The 25,671-nt window shown below is 41.1% G+C and overlaps 1 protein-coding gene across 1 annotated transcript in view; it reads left to right on the top strand.

Moving 5' to 3' along the window:
• ARHGEF28 (Rho guanine nucleotide exchange factor 28) overlaps positions 1-25,671 on the top strand; it is a 311,363-nt gene that overhangs the window by 40,857 nt on the left and 244,835 nt on the right. Inside the window, exon 2 of the mRNA XM_086699008.1 lies at positions 20,931-20,974. Coding sequence (XP_086555134.1) covers positions 20,942-20,974 — 33 coding nt within the window. The 5' untranslated portion in view covers positions 20,931-20,941. The remainder of the gene's footprint in view (positions 1-20,930; positions 20,975-25,671) is intronic.

The following is a 25,671-nucleotide window of genomic DNA, read 5'->3' as shown; positions in this document are numbered from 1 at the left end:
ACAATTGTTAGATCATTGAATAAATAAAAGATCTAGGGGAGGTCATTGGGAAAATGGCAGGAGGGAGGGACTCTGGAATTTGATCCTGGGTGTCAGTACTATTCTATTCTAAGTATTTTGCCTACTGGATTCCGTCTGATCCTCACAACAGGTATTGTGAGACAGGTAAGTGGCCCAAGGTCACAGAGCTAGTGGGTGTTTGAGCCAAGATTCAAACCCTAGTGTCCCATGCCACAGTGTTAAGAGTGTTCAGCGTGTGAATCATGGAGGTAAAAGGTTTGCGATGGGCCAGCTTTGTAGAGCCACGGGGAAGCCAGTCTGGGTCCAAGTGGGATTTCTTTGTTGAAGTGGTGAGCGATGGGTTATAGGTAGGATGAACAATAACGTGGAAGGCTTTGGATGCTCATTGCAGAGCTGGCGTTTGATCTGACAGGCACCAGAGGGTAAGGTTTGTTCTTGAGCAGGGGAGTAAAATGATGGAAATAATTGTGACTATTTAACTTGGCATTGATATCCAAGATAGGTTAGAAGTGGGAAGGGCATACCGCTGGTGACCACTCAGCAGACTATTTGGGATATCCTGGCAGGGGTGGGTGAAAGGAATGGGATGCCGGATGAAGAGATGGGAGAGACGGACTCCAAACGGTGACTATTTCGTGAATGAATGAGTGGGGGGAATGAGGAAGGAAGAGCGGTCAGAAACCATCTGGGATTATAAACCTGAGTGGTGTTACTGTTTTTAACACAATTGGTACCATTAGGAAAGGTAGACTAGTTAGGTCCTGGTATACTGAGAAGTTCTTGAAACAGTGATATGAGGAAAAACAGGGCAGGAACAATTTTCCTCTAGGGAAGACCTACAGGAATGGAGAAATGTTGAGAAATACTCTTCAGACATTGTGAGATAAAGGGGGTGGCCCCAGTTCTGTATAGTTTCAGAGATCATTGTAGGACAAATGGGTAAAATTTGGGGCAAGGCATATTTGCTTTAAAATAAGGAATTCAAAGTATCACCAAGGAGGAGATTCACTTAGACTAACTGATCTGATCTTCTACACAGCTCTGCAAAGTAGATACTACCATCCCATTTTTTACAGATAAATAAACTGAGACCTTGAAGCAAGCAGCTTTTAAAAGCGTAGAGCCAGGGGCTCCTGGGTGACTCAGTCGGTTGAGCGTCTGACTTTGGCTCTGGTCCTCGTCCTGCCACTCGTGGGTTCCTGCCCCACATCCGGCCCTGTGCTGACAGCTGGGAGCCTGGAGCCTGCCTCAGATTCCGTCTCCATCTCTCTGCCCCTCCCCCTGCTCAAGCGCGCTCTCAAATGTAAATTAAAAAAAAAAAAAACACAAAAAAAAATTGTAAAAAGTGTAGAACCAAGATATGTTATTGATTTTCCTTTTGTGGTTGAATTTGTTTTTAAGATTAAAAAAAATTAAAACCTAAAACTTTAACTGTTAAATATAAGTTCAGATTAAATATACATTTAAATTAAATACCACTTAAAATTTAAAAACGTAAACACTTTCAAAATGTGTCTTATTTGTAAATTTTATTATAAGTCAGGGGTATTTTTAAAAACTTGAAGACTTTTTTTTTATCACTCTCTGCAATCCCATGTTATAACCAATATAAACAGTTGACTATTTTTACATTTTTCTCCGTCATAATACAAAATATATAGTTCTCATGAATAAAATGAAACCACACAATAGACATGACTTGGTAAAGTACCTTTTTAAGATACTCTGTGCTTTGGTATATCTAGATGTAGAATTGTTGGGACTCCATTTATTTTCAAAATCTGAGAATTTATCAACTGATGGAAATTCTCCAAAAGTCTCTTAAAATACTGTTTGTCCTCTATTATCTCTTCTTTCTCAGTGTGGGCCTCCTATAAAGATTCTGGACCTTCTCATTCCATATTTCATGTATCTTAACATCTTTCGTATCTTTCACCTATTCTAACTCTGTGCTGTATTCTGGGTAAATTCTTAATATCAAAGTTCTAATTCACTGATGATCTCTTGACTTTCCATTTTTGCTACTTAACCTATCCAGTGAATTTTCAAACACTCTACCTGTTACTTGCTGAAATTCTGTTTGCTTCTTAGTCAGGTCAGCCTAGTTTTTGTTAAGTGAGCTGGGGGCAGATCGTATTCTCATCCTAAGTTTTCAGTTATTTTTTTAGCATCTTTATTGAAACATACTTAGATTGCAGAATGTTTGGTTAGTCTATTGCTTGAGCTTCAGAAAGTCTAATTTTCTGTTCTCCTGTCTTTCTCATATTCAGTAGTCTTGTCAAGTGTCTCAAAAGTTTGCATTGTGAGCCTATGACCAATGACCCTTGAACTGGGGGAGTCCTGGAATTCTAAGTTAACCCTGAATGCATGCATAACCATAAATGTATCTTGTATGTAAATTTTGTAGTTGAAGATTTACAGAGAACTTTCTTCCACCCCCCCCCCCCCCCCCCGCGAAGTTAAGGCTTAGGCTGAAACAGAACAATTTCTTCTCTTTTTCTTTTGCTACTGGTCATAATTTTTTATTGGACTAAGTAAAAGCATAGCCCTTTGCTGGCGGATGCCGAAGTTTCAGTTAGGATACTCAACCACACAGGGATACATAACTTTGTCTCTTGATGTCCCTGGCAGTTAAAGTCCAGTCATCTTGGCTGAGACCGGCAAACCTTCTCAGGGCAAATATTCTCAATAGGTCATTACAACATTTTTTTTTTGATGAGTCGTAATTTTACGACTGAGGAGATCTCCTTTACTGAGAGTTGAACTACACACTTGAAGTAGCTCTTAAAAATAGTCTAGTGAATGTTTTAAGCAATAGGGTCCTTAGGTTATTTAATCCATCATATAGGCAGAAAGGAGGTCTGTGTTTAAAAATATTTACCAAGTATTTGTCAACTTCTAAGGAGCACATCCTGCTCATTCAGGATTAATACCTTTCCTATGTTCTCTCCTAGCACCCAGCACTTCTGTTCACTCTAATGTTACATGGTAACATTACATGGTAACATTACATTGTAATACATGGTATTAGCTGTTTACTTGTGTGCTTTCTCCAGTAAACTAGGAGTTCCCTGGGGTAGGGACCCTGGTGTATTCACATTAGAATTACTCGTGCTGATCACAGGGCAGAAGGGAGGGGGACACAGAAATAGGAACAACAGCAGTAAAGGGAGAACTACTCCGGGTGGCACGGGACTCAGCTCGTTGGGATTAATGGGACCCAGATCACAGGAGCAGAGATGGACAAGGGAATATGTGCAGAGCCAGAAAGAAAGCATTCTAACGGCCTAATCTATGACTAGTTGGTGAAAGGTATTGATTTCAAAATAGGGAATGATAGCTTCTGCTCAGAGTAGCCTCCTATGGATGGAGAAAAATGGAAAGAACTGCTAAAGTTGTAAACAGCTAATACAGTCAGAGGAAGTGGAAACAGGAGAGCATACCCTGGTGCGAGCTCACGACTGAGGTGGACAATGAATGTAGTCTGGAATTGTCACACTGTCCATCATAACTCGCTTACTAGGTGCATTTTATACCTGGGGTATTTTGTATAGTGTCTGTGTTCTACTAAATACTGTGGGAACTTAACCAAAATGAAGTTTCCTCCCATAAATCTAAATTTATAGGTTACACACTTAGACAAGTCTGTGATGCATTTAGGTATGTGGGTATACTCGGGCTGGGAACTGCGTACTTCCTCTAATTTGGCTAATAGGCCTATTTTTGCCCCAAGCTGTGTGTCCTGCTACCTTACTTTTTCCCCCTCAGTTAGTGTTTTGGATCAAGGTATGGCCCGCTGGTGGGAAAGATGGAGACTTTATACTCCTCACTGTCTATTACCCTATGAACCTGGATTACATTACTCATTTAGTGACCTTGAATCTAGAGGAGAATAGGAACACGAAGAAGCAGACGAGAAGAGAGTTCGTTATGTGTTTGTGTGTGCACCTGTGTGTATGTTGGACCAGGGCTGAGATGAACTTGAGCCCTGTTGATGAGAAGTCCTCATGTGAGAAGTACTGATGAAGCACTGACCATATATTTGGCATTGTCTTTGTCTCTTCAGGCTGCTGTAAAACAGTGCTAAAGACCGGGTGGCTTAGAAACAAGAATTTATTTCTTACATCTCTGGGGCCTGGAAGTCCAAGTTCGGGGTGCTAGCCTGTTCTGAGTGAGGGCCCTCTTCTGGGTTAGAGGCTTATCATTGCATTCTCACATGGCAGAAGGGGCTTAGGGAGTTCTGTGGTTTTCTTTTCGTTCTTTTTTTTTTTTCTTAAGGCCAGTGCCATTATGGAGGCTCCACCCTCCTAACCTGAGCACCTCCTACAGGCCCCGCCTACTCATACCATTACCTTGGGGGTTAGGACTTCAACCTGAATGTTAGTGGGGGACACAAACACTCAGACCACAGCAGGTCTGTACACACCTGCCTGTTTTGTTGTTGTTCATACTGGCTTTTTATACTGCATTTGTTGTCCAGAACAGATAGAAGGTAGTTCAGTTCATGGCTGGTGAAGATTTGCCTTGATTTGGTATTTACTGCCTCCGATTTCGCAAAGTGTAGCTAGCATTCATTTCCTAATAACTTTGTAAGTGTGCGTTTTTCAAAATATGAGGCTGACTGTTGCTTTAGGCAACACATTGTTGCGTGAGAGCCATAGAAAACATCTGAGAAGGGGACTCTGAGCTTTCTTGAGGGCTTGAGTAAATACTGTGAAGGCTGAAAAACCAAGTTGTACCTGCCTCACAACAGGCGTTGCAGTTTTTTGGAGCACATCCAGTCTTAAGTTCAGGTTCAGGTTGCCTAGAAAGACAGAGCCTTCCTTATTCTTTGGTTTCTCCTGGTGAGGGCTATCAACAAGGAACTTAAACACCATAAAATAAAACCTTTCACCCCAACAGAATTTACGCAGAATTAGGTATTAAAACTTTTTTCCACAGTAACTTGAAATGTTGAGGCCTAGCATTCTTATTGATAATGAATATTAATATATATATATATATATATAATGAAGTAGATGTTGGATAATTTCTAATTTAAGCAAAAATATCTAGGAATTTTAAGGCAGGCATAGAAAAAATTCATTAATTTCCTAGGCAGTTACACCTGGGATAGTACTATGCCGTTAATTGGTATTATTTTCTAGAAGTAGCAACTGTCTTGTGAGGAATGTCCTTCCAGGAGACATTTTGAAGCTGGCTAGCCTCTTTGAGGGAAAGGCACACCCAAGCCATTAGGAGCAAAATAAAAAATCTGTCCAAATTGCCAAGAAGGACATGGGACAATTCTTCAGTTATACAGGACTGTCCTTCTTACAGGACGTTGAACATCCCTGGCCACTTGGTGCCAGATACCAGGATCTGTTCTTCCCAGCTCTTCTGATACTCTGGTTTCTTTCCCCCATCCCTGCAAGCACCCACAGGTCCCAGATGGGACAGGGGGAAGACCTAAAACATAAGCCCCCTTTATGAGTCTTTCTGCTGCCCTTGAAGTGCCAACCAGTGACTTGGTAACTTCCAAAGACAATGGCCCCTTCTGAGTCCTCATTCTCTTTGACTTGACTACAGTCCTTTGTAAACTGTAAGCATTATTTATTATTGCTGAGCGATTAGGCTTTTGAACGTTGCTGAGCCGTTTGTGTGTTTGAACTTGTTTCTGTACATTTTTAGACCTCATGCTTTATTTAAAACATTGCCTTGAATATTAAGTAACAAACACTTAAATTGTTGACTATTTTTTATGTTATTGCAATATTTTAATACTTATCCTGTAAGAACTTTTTAAAAAAATTTTTAATATTTATTTTTGAGAGGGAGAGTGACAGCACAAGTGGGGGAGGGGCGGAGAGAGAGACACAGAATCGAAGCAGGCTCCAGGCTCTGAGCTGTCAGCACAGAGCCCGACGCGGGGCTCGAACTCACGGACTGCGAGATCATGACCTGAGCTGAAGTCGGATGCTCAACCAGTTGAGCCACCAGGCACCTCAGAGCTTGTGTTTTAATCTTGAATCCCAGGTGGTGGATGGCACACAGTCCTTGTTTGGTATGCAATAGAAATTTGTGACTATTATTAGCTTATGTAGGTAACATTTCTTCAGAGCACAAGAGTATGCCAAGATTTGAATCAGAATAACAAAATAATTTTGACTGTTTTCGCCCAGTGAAAGTATTTGAATACCAGTTCTCCCTATGTTCCTGCTTTAAGACAGCTCATGATCCCTTTGCTCAGTGGAGGTTTTTTTTTTTTTTTTAATATATGAAGTTTATTGTCAAATTGGTTTCCATACAACACCCAGTGCTCATCCCAAAAGGTGCCCTCCTCGATACCCATCACCCACCCTCTCCTCCCTCCCACCCCCCATCAACCCTTAGTTTGTTCTCAGTTCTCAACAGTCTCTTATGCTTTGGCTCTCTCCCACTCTAACCTCTTTTTTTTTTTTTTTCCTTCCCTTCCCCCATGGGTTTCTGTTAAGTTTCTTAGGATCCACATAAGAGTGAAACCATATGGTATCTGTCTTTCTCTTTATGGCTTATTTCACTTAGCATCACACTCTCCGGTTCCATCCACGTTGCTACAAAAGGCCATATTTCATTCTTTCTCATTGCCACGTAGTATTCCATTGTGTATATAAACCACAATTTATCCATTCATCAGTTGATGGACATTTAGGCTCTTTCCATAATTTGGCTATTGTTGAGAGTGCTGCTATAAACACTGGGGTACAAGTGCCCCTATGCATCAGTACTCCTGTATCCCTTGGATAAATTCCTAGCAGTGCTATTGCTGGGTCATAGGGTAGGTCTATTTTTAATTTTCTGAGGAACCTCAGTGGAGGTTTTTAAAAAAATTTTATGTTATGTTACGTTATGTTATGTTCTGACTTCACCGCAAAGCTCTTTCCTTTTCGTAAACTTGTGGAACGTTTACTGTTTCGTGTGGTCATATTCACTTTTTTACCTCCCGGTAACAGCTCCATTGGCTTTTATCAGGCCGATTCTTCCACCAGCGTGCAAATGGCTGAGAGTCAGAGACTTCTTAAGTTAGGGATCCGGTAGGTCCTTCTCTGATTTTAGTGTGCTTTGCTTCATTTATCCACAGCATTTGCTGCCTTGTCCATCCCTCTTGGATTTTGTCACATTAGTCCCCTTTCAAAGTTCTGACCTAGAAGTGGAGACTTGAAGGTAGGAGGATGGGATCAGGGACCAGACTGCCTGGGTTTAAATCTTGGCTCTGCCACCTAGTACTTGGGTGACCTTGGACAAGGTACACAACCTCTCTGTGCCTCAGTTTTCTTATCTGTAAAATGGTATTCCATGTAAAACAGGAGGTATTCCATGTGGCTCTGAGAAGTAGGTGAATTTAAACAGCACTCAGAACCTTGTCTGACACAGTAAATCGTGCTCAGCTAATGCCAGCCTTGTTATTTCTCTATTCTTAGTGTCTTTCGTGAGCTCTTCTACCTTGCTTTCTCTTGACATTCTCTAGGTCTCTATGCAAAGCCTTTTTGAATTTCCGTGTATCTACCACCTTAATCCTCTCATTTACTCCCAGTGACTCAAACTACCGTGTTACCAGTATATCTTTCAAGCCCAGACCTCTCTGTCTTGATGAGTAATCACATCTCAAACTCGTTATGGCTAGTAGTCCTTTCTCCCCCTCCACGTCTTCCACTTCTCCTTTTAATTTTCCCTATCTTGGTCAATGTCACTAAATACCTGGCTCCCCAGACTAAGAACCAAGGAGTCACCCTAGAATCCTCCTAGTCCTTATCCCCTACGTCTGGTTTAGCATTAAGGCCTGTCCGTTTTGTCCCTTAATCTCTTAAATTTATCTTTGCCCTCCCTATGCTACTGTTTTTCGTTCAGGCTCTCTGTCTCTCTCGCCTGAGTGACAGCAATGGTGTTTGATCTGTTGCTCTGACTGCAGAATCCCTCCTCCACCTACTCTCACAGTGGCCTCTTGAAAGCACAGTTCAGGTCACATCCTTCTCGTGCATTAAAGCCGCTCGCTGGCGTGAAGCTCACATAACTTACTAAGGTGTATCATGGGGACCCTGAACGTGTTTCCATCCTTCTGTCCTGGAGGTGTTTGTCCCTCCGTGAACAACCCTTTCGTACTTCATGGGGTTCTGCCTGTTCCTTCTTGGGCTTGAAAGGTTGTTCCATTTCATCGTGTACCTGGTGAATGTCTGTTGTCCGCCTCCGTGATTTTCAACAGAGATCTGTGTTGGCATTTGGGGTGGGACCTTTCTTTATGCAGGGTTGACCTGGCATTATAGCAGCTCCCTTTCCCATTCTGCTTTTTCCCTATCCTACCGACCCGGTCATTTGAGAACCAGAAAAGCTGTCCTGACCCGTTTCTAAATGCCTTTTGGGATAGGAGTGCCCCTAGTTGACAAACTATATAAAAGGCTCAGGTCAGGCTCTGTCTCTTTGGGGAGCCCTGTTGATACCCCAACTACTGACAGAGGGGAGTGTTTGTGCCTCTCTCTACTGCTAGAACCTCATAAGGGTTTTGTGGTCTTCCTGTCTTCCTCTGTCCATGGGGCAGGCATTCTGGTGCCTAGGGGCTTTCTACATCCTTGGTATTGTCTTTTCTATAGGTTATTTACCTACTTCACATCTGTAAGCCCTTTCTTGTCGAATAGATTGATATGTACCTGAAAGGAGACACTTTTTTCCCCCCTCAGTACTAAGCATATAGGAAGCTGTGAGTACATGCGCTGAACTAAATTAAACATTTTGAGACTAGTCCTATTTCTAAGGCTAAGTCTCGTTTCTTTTCATCTTTGCTTGAAGGTCATAATTCTAAATGTTAAATGATCATTCTAGAGTTTCTTCAGGTTTTAAACATAGATCCACTAGTTTTATTGTCTAGAATTCGGTATACTAATTTAGCTATTTACCAGTTAAAAAATGTCTTAATTTTTCTTTGAGTTGGCATAGAATGTTAAACTAGTTATGGGTGTACAACATAGTGATTCATAGTTCTGAGCATTGCCCAGTGTTTCCCATGATAAGTGTATTCACCCTATGTGAATATGATAATACTGTCTTCTTTGTGCATACTTTTCATCTCCTTGACTTGTTTTACAGCTGGAAACTTGTACCTCATAATCGCCTTCCCCTGTTTTGCTTCTCCTTCCACCCCTCTGACAACCACCAGTTTTTTGTTCTTGTGTTTGTGAGTCTTTTTGTTGTTGTTGTTGTTGTTGTGTTTTTTAGATTCCACCTAAGTGACATCATGTGGTTATATACTGTATTTCTATAATGCAGTAAACTGGAGAAAAGAAAATGTTAAAAAAAAAAAAAAACCGGGGGCGACTGGGTGGCGCAGTCGGTTAAGCGTCCGACTTCAGCCAGGTCACGATCTCGCGGTCCGTGAGTTCGAGCCCTGCGTCGGGCTCTGGGCTGATGGCTCAGAGCCTGGAGCCTGTTTCCGATTCTGTGTCTCCCTCTCTCTCTGCCCCTCCCCCATTCATGCTCTGTCTCTCTCTGTCCCAAAAATAAATAAACGTTGAAAAAAAAAATTAAAAAAAAACAACAACAAAAAAGCAAAAAACCTAAGAGAAAATGAATTCAGAGCACCGACTATATGTATCAAAGAAACATCCATCTATCAATAGACCTGAGCAGTGTAAACTTAGGGTGTCCAAGGTCAAGTGTATTTCCTTGCTTCATTAAAAAGTGTGGAAAATAAAAAAACAGAAATGAGAAGCTGGTGAAGACACCAGGGTCTGATAAATCCAATGAGGTCATTTGTCCAAGTAAAGAACTATCAGTACCAATTGGGTCCTCCCTAAACTTGTTTGTGGAAGCTGTTATGCAGAAAAAGCAACAGTAAAGCAAATTACAGGAAAAGCTGGAGTATATTTTGTTAAATTCTGACCAAAAGGAGACATGAAGTTGGTGTTATTAAGTCTCTGGTGGGTGACTTTTGGCCCCTGAAAGTCTGTTGTTCACTTCTGTCACAGATTTGGTGTGTTTTCGAGATGGATTGTGTATAAAAGTAAGGGGCCAATGACCTTTACTCCTTCCAAACCTGTTAGTTCAGCCTGTCAGACTCCTCACTTTTTCCTAAATAGCACAAGTCCATGTCCTTTTTTTCATGCTGGTCCCTCTCCATGCCCCCCCCCCCCCCATTACATTTATAACTCATTTGTCACTGATGCTTGCCTAACACTATCATGTTCTGTCAGGTCGATGGTGTATTACTCCTTAAAACTTTTAGGTTTTCACGGATATAGATATTCCCCGAACCAAACTGTGAGTTCATCAGTGATGGGGGTGGTGTTTTATGTATGTGAATCTTTCTCATGACAGCCTCCATGGTGCTTTGCACGGAGTAGGTGAGAGTAAATTGACTTCCGGACATGATAGAGGGACCTCAGAGACCTACTGCTAATGAGGACATTGACGCCTTTGATAGGCTGTATCTTGCCCAAGATGCTGAGTGATAGAGCTTTGCACTGATGATGAAGGATGTAACTAAACAGATCGATCGCAAAAGTGAGATAGGAAAAGCAATGTTGAACTGATATATAAAAAGTCTTGGAATGCAAATACATCCTGCAAAATACAAGTGAGTGTGCCAGTTTTGGTGGAACATTGTGTTAGCAGCTAGCTCACACCCCTCTGTGTACTTCATAAACATTCTCTCATTCAGGCTGCACCATTTCAGACTGACTCCCCTTCTTCCTGCCCACTCCCACCACTCCCACTGGTTTGAATTAATGGGATCTGTTGAATAGTTACTGTATTTTCTTTTTCTTTTTATTTTTTTTATTTTTATTTTTTTAATTTTTTTTTCAACGTTTATTTATTTTTGGGACAGAGAGAGACAGAGCATGAACGGGGGAGGGGCAGAGAGAGAGGGAGACACAGAATCGGAAACAGCCTCCAGGCTCCGAGCCATCAGCCCAGAGCCCGATGCGGGGCTCGAACTCACGGACCGCGAGATCGTGACCTGGCTGAGGTCGGACGCTTAACCGACTGCGCCACCCAGGCGCCCCAGTTACTGTATTTTCTAATCTTCAGACCTCTGCCTGCACTTTTTCTTTCATATGAAATTTCTTGTCAAATTGGTTTCCATACAACCGGTGCCCTCCTCAATGCCCATCACCCATCCTCCCCGTCCTTCCACCCCCATCAAACCTCAGTTTATTCTGTTTTTAAGTCTCTTATGGGTTGGCTCTCTCCCTCTCTGACTTTTTTTTCTCTTCCCCTCCCCCATGGTCTTCTGCTAAGTTTCTCAGGATCCACATACGAGTGAAAACCTATGGCATCTGTCTTTCTCTGTATGGCTTATTTCACTTAGCATCACACTCTCCAGTTCCATCCACGTTGCTACAAAAGGCCATATTTCATTCTTTCTCATTGCCACGTAGTACTCCATTGTGTATATAATCCACAATTTCTTTATCCATTCATCAGTTGATGGACATTTAGGCTCTTTCCATAATTTGGCTATTGTTGAGGGTGCTGTTATAAACATTGGGGTACAAGTGCCCCTATGCATCAGTACTCCTTAACAGGCTTCTTTCTTTCTTTCTTTTTTTATTTTTTTTTTAATATTTATTTATTTTTGAGACAGAGAGAGACAGAGCATGAACAGGGGAGGGTCAGAGAGAGAGGGAGACACAGAATCCGAAACACGCGCCAGGCTCTGAGCTCTCAGTACAGAGCCCGACGCGGGGCTCGAACTCACGGACCGCGAGATCATGACCTGAGCTGAAGTCAGAGGCTTAACCGACTGAGCCACCCAGGCGCCCCCGGGCTTATTTCTAAAATGTTCTCTTCTTACCCATTTCCACTGTGCCCACACTGAAGCTTTTTCCTTAGACTTGGCCTTCCCTCCCTGTTGTTCATGTGTTCTTTCCTCCTTCTCCAGTTAGCATAACAGTTGTGAAATATAGATATAATTCTACACTTGTAGGTTTGTTGACAGAGCTGTGAGTCATCATTTCCAAGTGAAGGTTTAAAACAGAGATGATTGTCGAGTTGTGTCAGGAGGAATAGCTCTACCCTTTGAATTCTCTGACCATAGTGGGGGGAGTATTCATTCAGCTGTGTAAAATCACACACCGGCCTGGTATAATACTATTCAGAATTCTTGATGCTTGGAGATTCCTCTGGGCTGGGGTGAGGCTGAGCTGGGTGGACCCATTTCAGAGGAGCCTGGCCCCGCTTAGTGCTGACTCATCTTGTTAAGTCTGATATTTAGAGGTCTTTCAAAATACTCAAATGCTTAAGAAACCCTTTATATAAGCTTGATAAATGAAGCTAGCCTTTGAGTGCTCTTGATGGGCACTAAGTGTTTTCTTTTGTTACTGTCAGCTGTCTCAATCCTCTCAAGAGGCTTATGAGGTAGGCACTATTACTCAGGGATGAGTGACTGCCCCAGGGAGGGGAACTTCAGGCCCAAGTCACACAGTTAGAATAGGGCAGAGGTGGAGTTCATATACAGGCTGCTTCTGAGGCTCTCCTCTTATGAGGTGTTGGCTACTTGTTAGCCAAGCAACTTGCTATCTTTGAGACCAAAGTTATGTGACACAAGGACCTTGTGCTGTGGCTAAGGAGAACATGGGCTGGATAGGTCACATGGGCTGGATTCACACGCCCGCTTGGCCGCTTGTGGCTGCTTGATCTCTAAGTGGTGCAACTTTGCCGAGCTTCTCTTTCTTCCTGTGAAATGGAGAGGGCGACCCTGGATACCGTCTTACCTGGGGAGAGCAGGTATCAGGGATGTTCCCTACAGGGAATCTCCTTAAAAGGAGGACCAAGGTCTCATAGGAAACAGTGGTAGAAAAGAGATTTGCCTGGGGTTCTATTATGAGAAGGAGTATCCCCTATAAAACTTTGTATTTGACTTCTGTGGCTAGCACGCAGCACAGCATCATGGGTAGGAGTACAAGCTTTGAAGCAGGAAGCTCGAATACCTGTTCTACCATGTGTAGTGTGACCTAGTGCCTTGCAGTTTTCTTTTTTTTTTAATTTCTTTTTTTAACGTTTATTTATTTTTGAGACGGAGACAGAGCATGAACGGGGGAGGATCAGAGAGAGAGGGAGACACAGAATCTGAAACAGGCTCCAGGCTCTGAGCCATCAGCCCAGAGCCCAACGTAGGGCTTGAATCCACAGACCGTGAGATCGTGACCTGAGTTGAAGTCGGACGACCAACCGACTGAGCCACCCAGGCGCCCCGTGCCTTGCAGTTTTCAACTCTAATTCTTATTCTTAGGAGGGACATCAAGTGTAGTGTGTGGGGGGAGGTGTGTGGGGGGGGGAGAGGGAGAGAGGAGGGGAGTGATGGTGGGGACGTTTATGGTTTTTGTCTGCCAAATTTGTTAATTGCGGAGCAGAACATTCATGTTACCACACTGTATTTTCTTTTCTTTTCTTTTCTTTTCTTTTCTTTTCTTTTCTTTTCTTTTCTTTTCTTTTCTTTTCTTTTCTTTTCTTTTCTTTTCTTTTCTTTTCTTTTCTTTTCTTTTCTTTTCTTTTCTTTTCTTTTCTCTTTCCTTTCCTTTCCTTTCCTTCTCTCTCTTTCAGAGTGTAATTTCTTAGAAAATTATTACATTTCACGGTTTCTTTAAATGCACCTTACATCTTTATTCTAATTAGCATTTTACATCAAACAATGAAACAAACATGCAAAAATAAAGCTCTCATACAAAATACATGCATATCATACTATATTTTCGAAGAGCTATCGTGAGGGTTATTTTTATTATAATTAGTTAACAAGTTCTTCCGTTTTCTCATAGGATAAAGAGGAGAAGAAATTCTTCCTTTAATACTGCTATGATCTTTAAGGCTTTATCTCCTTATGATTTCTTTTTTCACTTCTTAGTGGATCTCTGCCACGTTCTCATTGATCAGTAGGATCATGATTTGGGAAGTTAGCCAATATTGAAAAACACTATTCTCGATTTTATTTAACCTAATTTCATCTTAAAAAAAAGATTTCCAATTTTATCTTGATAGGTATTTTATATTTATAACACCCAGTAACCACCTCAAGACCAAAACAAGTAACTACAAAACATCTAAAGTACAAGGGGGACTGAGTGGAGAACAGATGCTAGCCTTAAGTAAGGGGGCGGGAACTGAAGAATAAACTTGGGAGGGAGTTGTTCCTAATCTTCATGGTGGTCAGTTGATTCAAGAATCATTCTTAGGTTGCGGCACCTGGGTGGCTCAGTCGGTTAAGCGTCCGACTTCAGCTCAGGTCGTGCTCTCGCAGTTTGTGGGTTCGAACCCCGCGTTTGTGTTCTGTGCTGACAGCTCAGATCCTGGACCCTGCTTCGGATTCTGTGCCTCCTTCTCTCTCTCTGCCCCTTCCCCACTTGTGCTCTGTCTCTATCAAAAAGAAATAAATGTAAAAAAAAAAAATTAAAACAATTATTCTTAGGTTTAGGTAACTTTTGCTTCAGTGTAACCTTACAACTGCAGGGATTTGTAAACGAAGATTCAGGCAAGTAAGACTTCCTCCATGGTTCCTCTCATGGCTGCTGTGAGGCTTCTCTGAGGTGTTGGTAAAATACATAGCACAGTGCCTAACCACATCATTAGCCTTCCAAGTATAGTTACTAACAGTATTAGTAAATATTTGACCATTATTTGTTAATAGGTTTTGTAAGAGGTGTACCAGCCAAAGTTTTTGGCATGTTCAAACACAAAGTTCAAGTCATAGATTTTATATGGAGTTAGTCTTAGAAACCCAGAATTTCATATAGTCAAGAATGATTATTTACTGTGAAAGTTGAATGTTATATTTTCTCTTATTTTTAAGTTGGAATATTCTCTTCACCTTTTAAATGGTCTAATTTTTATTAGAAGTAACTAGCAAAACGAAGATCCTGAAACATTAGGCATTCTTTCTAGTATGTGTGAAATATTGAATATTTTGCATCAGGATGTTCTTTTTATAAGAATTTTTTCCTCTGTTTTGGGAGCAAACTTAAAAATTGTGGCTGTGTACCAAGACCCCCTATCATTCTCTGGTGTCTGCAAGAAAGACTGGAAATTGGCCTTAAATTTCCCAAGACACATTTTTGAAAAATAAAATATTAAAACAGTACTCGAATCTAAGAATTTTTGAAAATCCAAATGGAGAACTCAAATTAGGAAACGTAGACCATGATATTTGTGTGGTGAAAAGCTGGTGTGTGTAGAACTTGTCTAGCAAATACAAACTGGTTTTGTTATTAAACTTGATAATAAAGGAGGCACAATATGATTTAGCCATGCATCTCTGCAAGGGAGCACAGACCTTGCTGCTGTTGACTATGAAGCATCAGTTTTGGAAAAATTCAAACGAGAATACGGTTTTTTATACCTATATCAGTTTGAACTTCGAGTATTTGAGTATATAATACATGTACCTCAAATGATTCTGTCTCTGATAGGGGCTTTTAGAAAGTTTGGGACCAAGGCTGAGAACCGTGGGGACTTTAGTTTTAGTTTATTTATTTATTTATTTATTTATTTATTTATTTATTTATTTATTTTAACGTTTATTTATTTTTGAGATGGAGACAGAGCATGAGCAGGGGAGGAGCAGAGAGAGAGGGAGACACAGAATCTGAAACGGGCTCCAGGCTCTGAGCTGTCAGCACAGAGCCCGACACGGGGCTTGAACTCACGGACTGTGAGATCATGACCTGAGCCGAAGTCGGACGCTCAACTGACTGAGCCACCCAGGCGCCCCTGTTTTAATTTATTTTTAAAAGCGGTGAAAAGTGAGGTCTCCAAAAAACAAAACAATTGCTGTTCTCAATGGTTATTACATTTCTGTACTCAAAAATGGCAAAAGCTAGAGTGGGTGGGAATAATGGAATCCGAGTTCTTACGTGGAAGGTGAAATAGAAAGGAATATTTAGCCCTTGATGTTTCTTGACCTTTGTCCTGTCATCCTATTAGACTGCGGATTGGGAGCCCTCATTTGCAGTCTGCCTCACATGGTCTGAAAGGTGTAGAGTAGCTGGATCCCTCTTAGCTTATATAAATTTTTTTTTTAATGTTTATTTTTGACAGAGAGACAGAGCATGAGCGGGGGAGGGGCAGAGAGAGAGAGGGAGACACAGAATCTGAAGCAGGCTCCAGGCTCTGAGCAGGGCTTGAACTCACTGACCGAGAGATCATGACCTGGGCCGAAGTCGGACGCTCAACCGACGGAGCCACCCAGGCGCCCCTGGATCCCTCTTAGCTTTAAAGAGGTGTGACCTTGCACTCTGCCCTGCAGTCCAGCTCGCAGGCCCCTGCCACCTAGAACCTCAGCAGGGGGGTGGGGGGAGCTCGGGAAACCCCACAGCGTATTCCTTAGTCTAGTAGGGCTGCATTGAGACCCCTGTGGGAAAAGTACCCACAGCCTGGCAAGTGGGGACAAAGGCTTACCTAGAAGGAACAGATCCGCAAGATGTCATGTACCCTTACTAAGTTAAAAAAAAAAAAAAAAAAGCAAAAAAAAAGCATGTATCCTTATTTTTTTTATTTATAAATTGTACTACTGCAATACTTTCAAACTTACTCCACATTTAAAAACCTATGAAGATTAAATGCGATTAATAACCCTTTTTGTTCTCACTAAAAACATTGATGTACAATATATGTCAGCAAAAGTAATAAAACAAATGGGTTATTATTTTGAAAACCTTGGTTTAAAATACTCTATAACCCTTTTTAATTTTTTAAGTTTTTTGTTATTTTAATTAGAGAGAGAGAGAGAGAGAGAGAGAGAGAGACAGAGACAAAGCACAAACGAGGAAGGGGCAGAGAGAGAGAGGGAGACACAGAATCTGAAGCAGGCTCCAGGCTCTGAGCTGTCAGCACAGAGCCCCATATGGGGCTCCAACCCCCGAACTGCGTGATCAAGACCTGAGCTGAAGTCAGCCACTTAATCAACTGAGCCACCCAGGTGCCCCTACTCTAACCCTTCTGTTTGAATGGCTGGTTCAAAGCACTTTGACTTTGAAGTTGGATTTAATGTGTGTCACAGCTGAAGAGAACCTCATTATGATATATACATTCTAATACAAGTGCAGTGCTGGCTAAACTTAAAAATTCGGGGCTTTATGTATTAATCCCATCCACTAATTATACAAGTTTATTAATTTTTTTAACGTTTTTGTTTATTTTTGAGACAGGGAGAGACAGAGCATGAACAGGGGAGGGTCAGAGAGAGGGAGACACAGAATCCGAAACAGGCTCCAGGCTCTGAGCTGTCAGCACAGAGCCTGACGCGGGGCTCGAACTCACAGACTGTGAGATCATGACCTGAGCCGAAGTCGGCCGCTTAACCGACGGAGCCACCCAGGTGCCCCACAAGTTTATTAATTTTTAAAAGTGGCTGCATGCGGCACCTGCGTGACTCAGTCAGTTAAGCGCCTGACTCTTGATACTGGTTTAGGTTGTGATCTTGCAGTTGTGAGACTGAGCCCCACATCGGGCTCTGCACTGACTCTGGAGCCTGCTTGGGATTCTCTCCCTGTCCCCCTTCTCTGTGCTCCTCTCCGGCTTTCTCTCTCTCTCACATACACACGCTCTCTCCTACAAATAAAAATTAAAAAAATAAAGTGGCTGCAAACTCCCATCTTCCCTGATGTCATTCGGTTCTCCTATAATTTAGAAGTTGTTATGTTTTAAAAATACAAAACCTGTGAAACATTCAGTTTCAAAGATTTATATAGATTAGAAGGCTTTTTCCCCCCAAGAATTTGAAGCCTGCTGATATGAGGGCTTTATTAAGTTGCAAACTTTATTAATTTTTTATATGAAATTTATTGTCAAATTGGTTTCCATACAACACCCAGCGCTCGTCCCAAAAGATGCCCTCTTCAATACCCATCACCCACCCTCCCCCCCCTCCCACCCCCCCTTCAGCCCTCAGTTTGTTCTCATTTTTTAAGAGTCTCTTATACTTTTAAGTTGCAAACTTTAATTACTGCAAGAAAATGACAAAACAGTGGTAGCACGTACTAATACCCTTTTTGAAAATGTTATGGCATATACTATCTAACGGTTGAATTTCCTTTAAGAATTTTCACATACTGAAATATCACCCCTTCTTGATGGAAAGGGTTATATGTATTTGGAAAAATGGATGTTTTTACAGACATGTCATAAACAGCCACTTTTTGTAGAAAAACAAGAACACTTGTATTTTGGGAAGAGAAAATTGTGTAGGACATATTAAAGTGGGACAGTGTTTTAAAAGACTTTGCCACAGTATAACCAATACGACTCAATACGGTATATGGGTTTTTATGGTCCTTAGCAATGTCATTACAGAAATTGTAGATTGGAATGTGTTTGAAATTCATTACGATACTTTGCCCATGGATGACACAGGGAATGAATTCCACTCACGGTGCCTTTTTTTTTTTTTTTTTTTTTATTTTTGGGACAGAGAGAGACAGAGCATGAACGGGGGAGGGGCAGAGAGAGAGGGAGACACAGAATCGGAAACAGGCTACAGGCTCCAGGCTCCGAGCCATCAGCCCAGAGCCCGTCGCGGGGCTCGAGCTCACGGACCGCGAGATCGTGACCTGGCTGAAGTCGGACGCTTAACCGACTGCGCCACCCAGGCGCCCCTCACGGTGCCGTTTAAGGTTCTTATCCAAGCAGCTGCCCTACCTAGTGGTTGTAGTTGAATGCTTTTCTCTTAGGAGATTACTCTTTTTTTTTTTTTTAATTTTTTTTTTCAACGTTTATTTATTTTTGGGACAGAGAGAGACAGAGCATGAACGGGGGAGGGGCAGAGAGAGAGGGAGACACAGAATCGGAAACAGGCTCCAGGCTCTGAGCCATCAGCCCAGAGCCCGACGCGGGGCTCGAACTCCCGGACCGCGAGATCGTGACCTGGCTGAAGTCGGACGCTTAACCGACTGCGCCACCCAGGCGCCCCAGATTACTCTTTATTAAAGAAGTAATTCACTCTTCAGATTAAGTCCATATTCTCTTCACAAGTGGTTTCTTAGTTTCTCTCCCTCTCTCCCTCTGCACCCCTCCTTCCCACCTTCCCTTCCTTTCTGCAAGCAGGGGAGAGGGGCAGAGAGCGGGAGTCCCAAGCAGGCTTCATACTCAGCACTTAGCCTGAAGCAGGGCTTGATCTCAAGACCCTGGCATCATGACCTGAGCCAAAATCAAGACTCAGATGCACAACTGACTGAGCCATCCAGGTGCCCCAGAAGTGGTTTCTTGTAGATGTATTATCAGATAAAATCTAGAAAGGTGAGTAAGGGAAAACATCTGCACTTCTATGAGTGTATGGCAAACTTCTTACACAGATGATGTATTCTAAGATTCATTAAAATACTCAGTAGTCTTCAAAGTTTTGTTCATAAAGGAATGCATTTATATTATTTTCTGTATATTTCGGTCCTTTTGAAACCACATTGACTGTAGAATGCACTCTTGCTATTAAGCAAAAATTTTAAAAGGTTGTAATTGTATCAAGTTTTGTGAAAGTTTTTTAAAAGATTGCAATGGTTTATGGCATGCCTGTAAACACAGGTTAAAAACAGTTGCTGATACCTTGAAGCACATTACACATTTAGGGTAAGGGATCGTGGTATATGCTATTGGGTGTGCTTTCAAAATTTAAATACATACCTGAAAGCTGATTTTTTTGCAGGGGCAGGGGTGGAGATTATAAGGCATTGTTCTTAGTCATTTTAATTTCCCAGTAGGGCTGATGAATAATTCGTATTTAGGAATGAGAGACTGATTTGTCATATTCTTGTTAGTATTGTCTTCCATTTGAAGATTCCTTCCTGGAATTCTTAAGCCATTCATCTAATTTATGAGGCGAGTTTTATTAAGAATTGATGATAATAGATAAGCCCATTTAAGTGGGTCTACATAAATGGCCACAGGGCACAGTGTGTTGGTAATGAGCTTGGTCTTCTCTCAGGATAACTTAGTATAACTTGTGACCTAGGAGGGTGCCAGTGGCAGCGTGAGTATGAAGTATTAATAAACCGGAAGTTAAAAGTTGTTACAAAAAAAAAAAGAACTTTCTGTATTTTCCTTCTCGCCAAGTGTATACTTGGGGTATTATTGCCCTAAATGTCCCAATTCAGGTTGCTATGTGCCCTGTCACCCATCACCAAGGTACTGCAGCTGGTGTGGCCTGGGAAGCAGAGCCAGGATTGGCCTGGTGAGCAGAACTCGGGTGGTGGTGGGGTCTCTGTCTTGCCCCATTCACAGTTCTCATCCAGCCCACTCCTCACTTTGTCCCGGTTTTTAGGGCTCTCTTGTTGAGCTGTGCATTTTTTTTGAGGGCCGAACCACCTCCTGGTCATCTTTGTGGATTGTTTGGCGCACTGTAGGTGTTCAATGAACGTCTTGAATGATGGTTGCTTTTTTTCCCTAAGCTTCAAGGTGGTTTCTGGATGTGGGTTTTACAGGGGCAGGCATGTAGTTGGTGGAGAGGTTGGTAACTGGAGTACATACCCGCCCTCCTGAGATCACATGACTGAAACCTTTGCCCTCTGGATGTTCAGCAAAGAAGTGTCTTGCTCCTGAGGTCTCCTGCCTCATTTGGACTGTGGTGAACTCTAACCTCAGAGACCTCTAGTATTCAAGTAGTTAAGTCAAAACTTTGAGCACGTTTATGTTGACTTTCCTGGCTTTTGGAAATATTTCTCTCAAGAGCAGTCAATAGGATATTACCTGGGGTGGATAGGTTTCCCTTAGGTGTGGAAATTAACGTGACAGAAGAAAGGGGGGTCGTATTTGATACAGATGGAATCTCTTTTCTGTGGTTCATGGTTTTGTCTCTGCAGTTTTCCCATCTATTGTTACTTCTCCCCCCTGGATAACTGAAGGGAGGGACACACAATTCTGCTGGTTGGTTACGCAGTGCCTCCTGTAATAACGGTTGTCATTCGTTATTTTCCTTGCAGATGCGGAAGCCATGGAGTTGAGCTGCAGCGATGTTCCTCTATATGTAAGTCTCTAAGTGTTGGATTTCAGGTCTAAATGACCCTTTCTTACACTCAAAACCCGTGTGACTAAAGTGGAGAGAAAGGTTTTGCTTGCTGTTTGAGGCTTAAAAAAAAAACCAAAACCAAAAACCGTGAACTGTCTTGCTTCAAGTATGTGTATGGACCCTTTTAAAAGTCATTGGCTCTTGGCTCTGAAGTCTGGGTTTTAATGATATTTATCTGAGTAATTTTATTTAAACTGTATAACTTCTGGACTCACAAACATCCATTTCATTCATGTGAATGGTTTTCAAACGTTGTATTTTAGGATATACCAATAATGGTCAAGAATGTCTTCTAGGTGCATCTTTGGATAAAGTTCAGTGGCATTTGTGTCAGCTAAATCATGAAATAGGAATTCAAAGGGCAAAGTGCTGGGACATCCACAGAATAGGTGGAGGATTGGGTGACAGAGATGCCCATGAGATGCCTAGACAGGTGTATCTTCTGCATTGAGGGAGGATTCTGCTCTTCTGCACAGTTACTGAGTGTAACAGAGAAGTCAGTGGATGCTCCCTTCACATATAAAATGGGATAAGGGGGCGCCTGGGTGGCTCAGTCACTTGAGCGTCTGACTTCAGCTCGGGTCATGATCTCACAGTCTGTGAGTTCGAGCCCCGCGTAGGGCTCTGTGCTGACAGCTCAGAGCCCGGAGCCTGCTTCGGATTCTGTGTCTCCCTTTCTCTCTGACCCTCCCCCGTTCATGCTGTGTCTCTCTCTGTCTCAAAAATAAATAAACGTTAAAAAAAAAAATTAAAAAAAATGGGATAGGACTTCATCCCCCCACCCCCCTTATTTCCTTGAAATCTGACTGAGTTGGTATAGGGTGGGCATGGAAACCTGTGGTTTCAGGTAACTTTTGAATCATCGACTCATGGAATTCAGCAAGAGTACTGCATCTAGACTAAGAATATGACCTCAATTTAGGTTATCCTTAATAGAATGAAGTGTCAGAGAACTAGAACACAAAATCAGAATCTTCAGTTAAAATCTGTTGATGCATTTCATTGCCCTCTCAACCTTAGATATACTCCACTCTCTTCTATAGAGAAAAACTGAATGATACTACTACGCTGTGCTTGATGTCAAAAGAACCAAGGTCAGTAGAGCAAGTCCCTGGTTCTAGAGACAAATAGGTCAATGGCAGACTTGAGTACGATAGAGGATGGGAAGCTGGGGCCAGCCACGGTTGCAGCCCCTGATTCTAACTCAGAATTTACAACTATCGTTGTAACACAGAACTGCCTCTTCCCTTCTAAGGAGATGCACTTCATCAGATGAATAATGTGTGGGAAATAACCTCAAGGTCCCACATTAAGAAGAGAATACTACGAGAACTGCCCGCAGCTACTGAAAACAATTTTGGGAAGGATACTGAATAGTGAAAACATTGCTAATTTAAGAAGTGGAAAAATAAAGAATGCTCCATGTACATACTTTGTGCTTTCAATTATGTTATCATGAAACAAGCTGTCACTGACTTGAAGTTTACTATATACCCGGTCCTATCTGCTAACCCTTCAGATAGTGACAAGGGCAGCTTGAGGAAGACCTGTAACACCCTCCATCATGTCCACCTGCTTCCTCCAAATATTACAACCGTAGTAGTATCCTACCCACTAGATTATCATCAGACTAGGGAAGAGTCAGTACCCATAGCCTAAGGAAAGAAGGGATTTAAAAAGACCAGACAAAAGTAAAAATAATTTTGTCTAATAAACAGAATATACGAATGGGAATGAAAGGGAGTAAGTGAAAGGTGTTAAGAAAACGTTACTCATAATCTCAGTATCTATAGATGTTTTATTAAAATGACACTTTGTCATTTCTAAAGTACAGTTTTTTTCCACCCTCATTTTAACATCTCTGAAGCTGAGATGCTCTTACATGCACTGTGCATTCCAGCATATGTCACGGTATAGTTATTACCTATGTGTGCGTGTCCTTGCTTACAATGCTCAAATGGTTGTCACTTAAGATTACGTGTGTGCCTGGGAATGCACGCTGGTGCAGCCACTCTGGAAAAACAGTATGGAGATTCCTCAAAAAACTAAAAATAGAACTACCCTATGACCCAGCAATTGCACTACTAGGCATTTATCCAAGGGATACAGGTGTGCTGTTTCGAAGGGACACATGCACCCCCATGTTTATAGCAGCACTATCCACAATAGCCAAAGTGTGGAAAGAGCCCAAATGTCCATCGATGGATGAATGGATAAAGAAGATGTGGTATATATATACAATGAAGTATTACTCGGCAATCAAAAAGAATGAAATCTTGCCATTTGCAACTATGTGGATGGAACTGGAGGGTATGATGCTAAGCAGAATTAGAGAAAGACAAAAATCATATGACTTCACAGGTGTGCACAGAAGTGCACCTGATAGGACTGAAGAGGTGCCGTGAGGTAAGGGAGAGAACTAAAGATAACTCTGAAGAAGTCTGGCTGCACTTTGCAAATAGGTGGATGGAACTAGAGGGTATTATGCTAAGTGATATTAGAGAAAGACAAACATCATATGACTTCACTCATATGAGGACTTTAAGATACAAAACAGAAGAACATAAGGGAACGGAAACAAAAGTAATATGAAAACAGAGGGGGACAAAATAGAAGAGACTCATAAATATGCAGAACAAACAGAGGGTTCCTGGAGGGGTTGTGGGAGGGGGGATGAGCTAAATGGGTAAGGGGCACTAAGGAATCTACTCCTGAAATCATTGTTGCACTATATGCTAACTAATTTGGATATAAATTAAAAAAAAATAAAAAACAAGTTAAAAAAAAGATTACATGTGTGCCTTGTTGGTATAATAAAAACAAATCTAAAATCAATTTCTACCAAATTAATAACATGTAAACAGAGCATACATAAGAACAATACTAAAAGTTGTTTTTGTGCTTTGGGGTAGACCTCTGCTTTTCTGTCTTCAGAGGTTTGATAAATATTTACTTGTAGCTTCTAGTTTATTAAATTCTGGTTTATAAATGTTTAATTTTTAAAATTCATACATGAATTAAATGCTTTCAAAATGATTCCATTACAATTTGGCATTAAAAAGTTAAGTTATTTTGGGGGTGCCTGGGTGGCTCAGTCAGTTAAGCATGCTACTTGGCTCGGGTCATGATCTCCCAGTTCGTGGGTTCGAGCCCCACATCAGGCCCTGTGCTGACAGCTCAGAGCCTGGAGCCTCCGTCCCATTCTGTGTCTCCCTCTCTGCCCCTCCCCCACTAGTGCTCTGTCTCTCAAAAATAAACATTAAAAAATTAAAACAAAAATTAAGTTACTGTGTACACACAGTAACACGGAAGTCTTGGAAACGGCAGCATGGTACACGATAAAATCTGTCTAAATCTAGAAGTTCTTGCAATGAGTATAAGATAAAATTCAAACATGTAATGATTAGAAATTTTTTAGTGGAACATAAAATGGAATTTATAACTGTATATTATGTATACATTTATGTATACATACAGAAATTGTATATTATGTATATTTAACATGACACTTGATATGTATAATTGTATGTTATGTATATTTAACATGACTCTTACTTGATATGTATATAGATTGTAACCTGATTCTTTTAACCCACTTAAACATTTATGTCACTATTACAAATTGATCTCAGCCAATTTGACTCCTTGGACATATGTAGTAAGAGGTCAGAGAGTGTATATTATAGTAAAAACAAGTCTAAATTCAGTTTCTACCAAATTAATAACATGTAAACAGAGCACATGTAAGAACTGTAGTAAAACTTGTTTTTGTATTTTGGGGTAGACCTGTTCTCTGCTTTCTGTCTTCAGAGGTTTGATAAATATTTACTTGTAGCTTCTAGTTTAATAAAGTCTCATTTATAAATGTTTAATTTTTAAAATTCATATTTATATTTCATAAATTATAAAAATAGGAAATACCAAGAAAAATTAAAACCTTATGCTTAACTCTGTCATCAGTATAAGCACTGTTGATATTTGGTATGTTTTTTCAGAGTTCTATTTATATCTGTGTTGGCTTTTATTGACATTAATGCATTAATTATTAAGGCATATATATAGATGATTTTTTATTTGATGGCAATATATTGGATCTCTTTATTTTGATACTTTTATGTGCTAACAATCCTATTATGATTGGTTATTTTACAAAAATCATCTTTGGCAAGTGTATAATGTAAAATCCAAACAAAACTAGAAAGTTTAAAGGACTCACAACATACTGAGATACTTTCAAATTTTAAAATAATAATTGTATGCTAATGAAAAATCTCATTAAAATGGGCTCTAAAAAATAGAAATTGTAAGATTTATCTGAAGGAAGATTAGACCACATACATGGAGTGATAATTATGGAGGAAAAAAATTGATAGAAATTATTCCCAACTTGGACTCACCCTCTACATAAAGGCACCTTGTTCAGGTGATACATACGTATATTTTTTCCCGTTCCTTTGATTATAAGCTGTTTCGACGTGAGAGTTTATTGTTCAAAAGTCTTTGCTTCTTGGTCACTAAAGAGAATCCTTACTTACAAAGATGGTAGACTTCATTTATAACTTCTAGTAGATTTTTGATGCTCTTTAGGGTTTTTTTTTTTTTTTTTTTTTTTTTGAGACAGAGAGAGACAGAGCATGAACGGGGGAGGGGCAGAG

The sequence above is a fragment of the Puma concolor genome, chromosome A1 (genome assembly GCF_028749965.1).
Source record: "Puma concolor isolate L17-30 chromosome A1, mPumCon1.1.hap2, whole genome shotgun sequence".
Lineage (NCBI taxonomy): Eukaryota > Metazoa > Chordata > Mammalia > Carnivora > Felidae > Puma > Puma concolor.
This window is presented reverse-complemented; position numbering and strand designations above follow the sequence as displayed.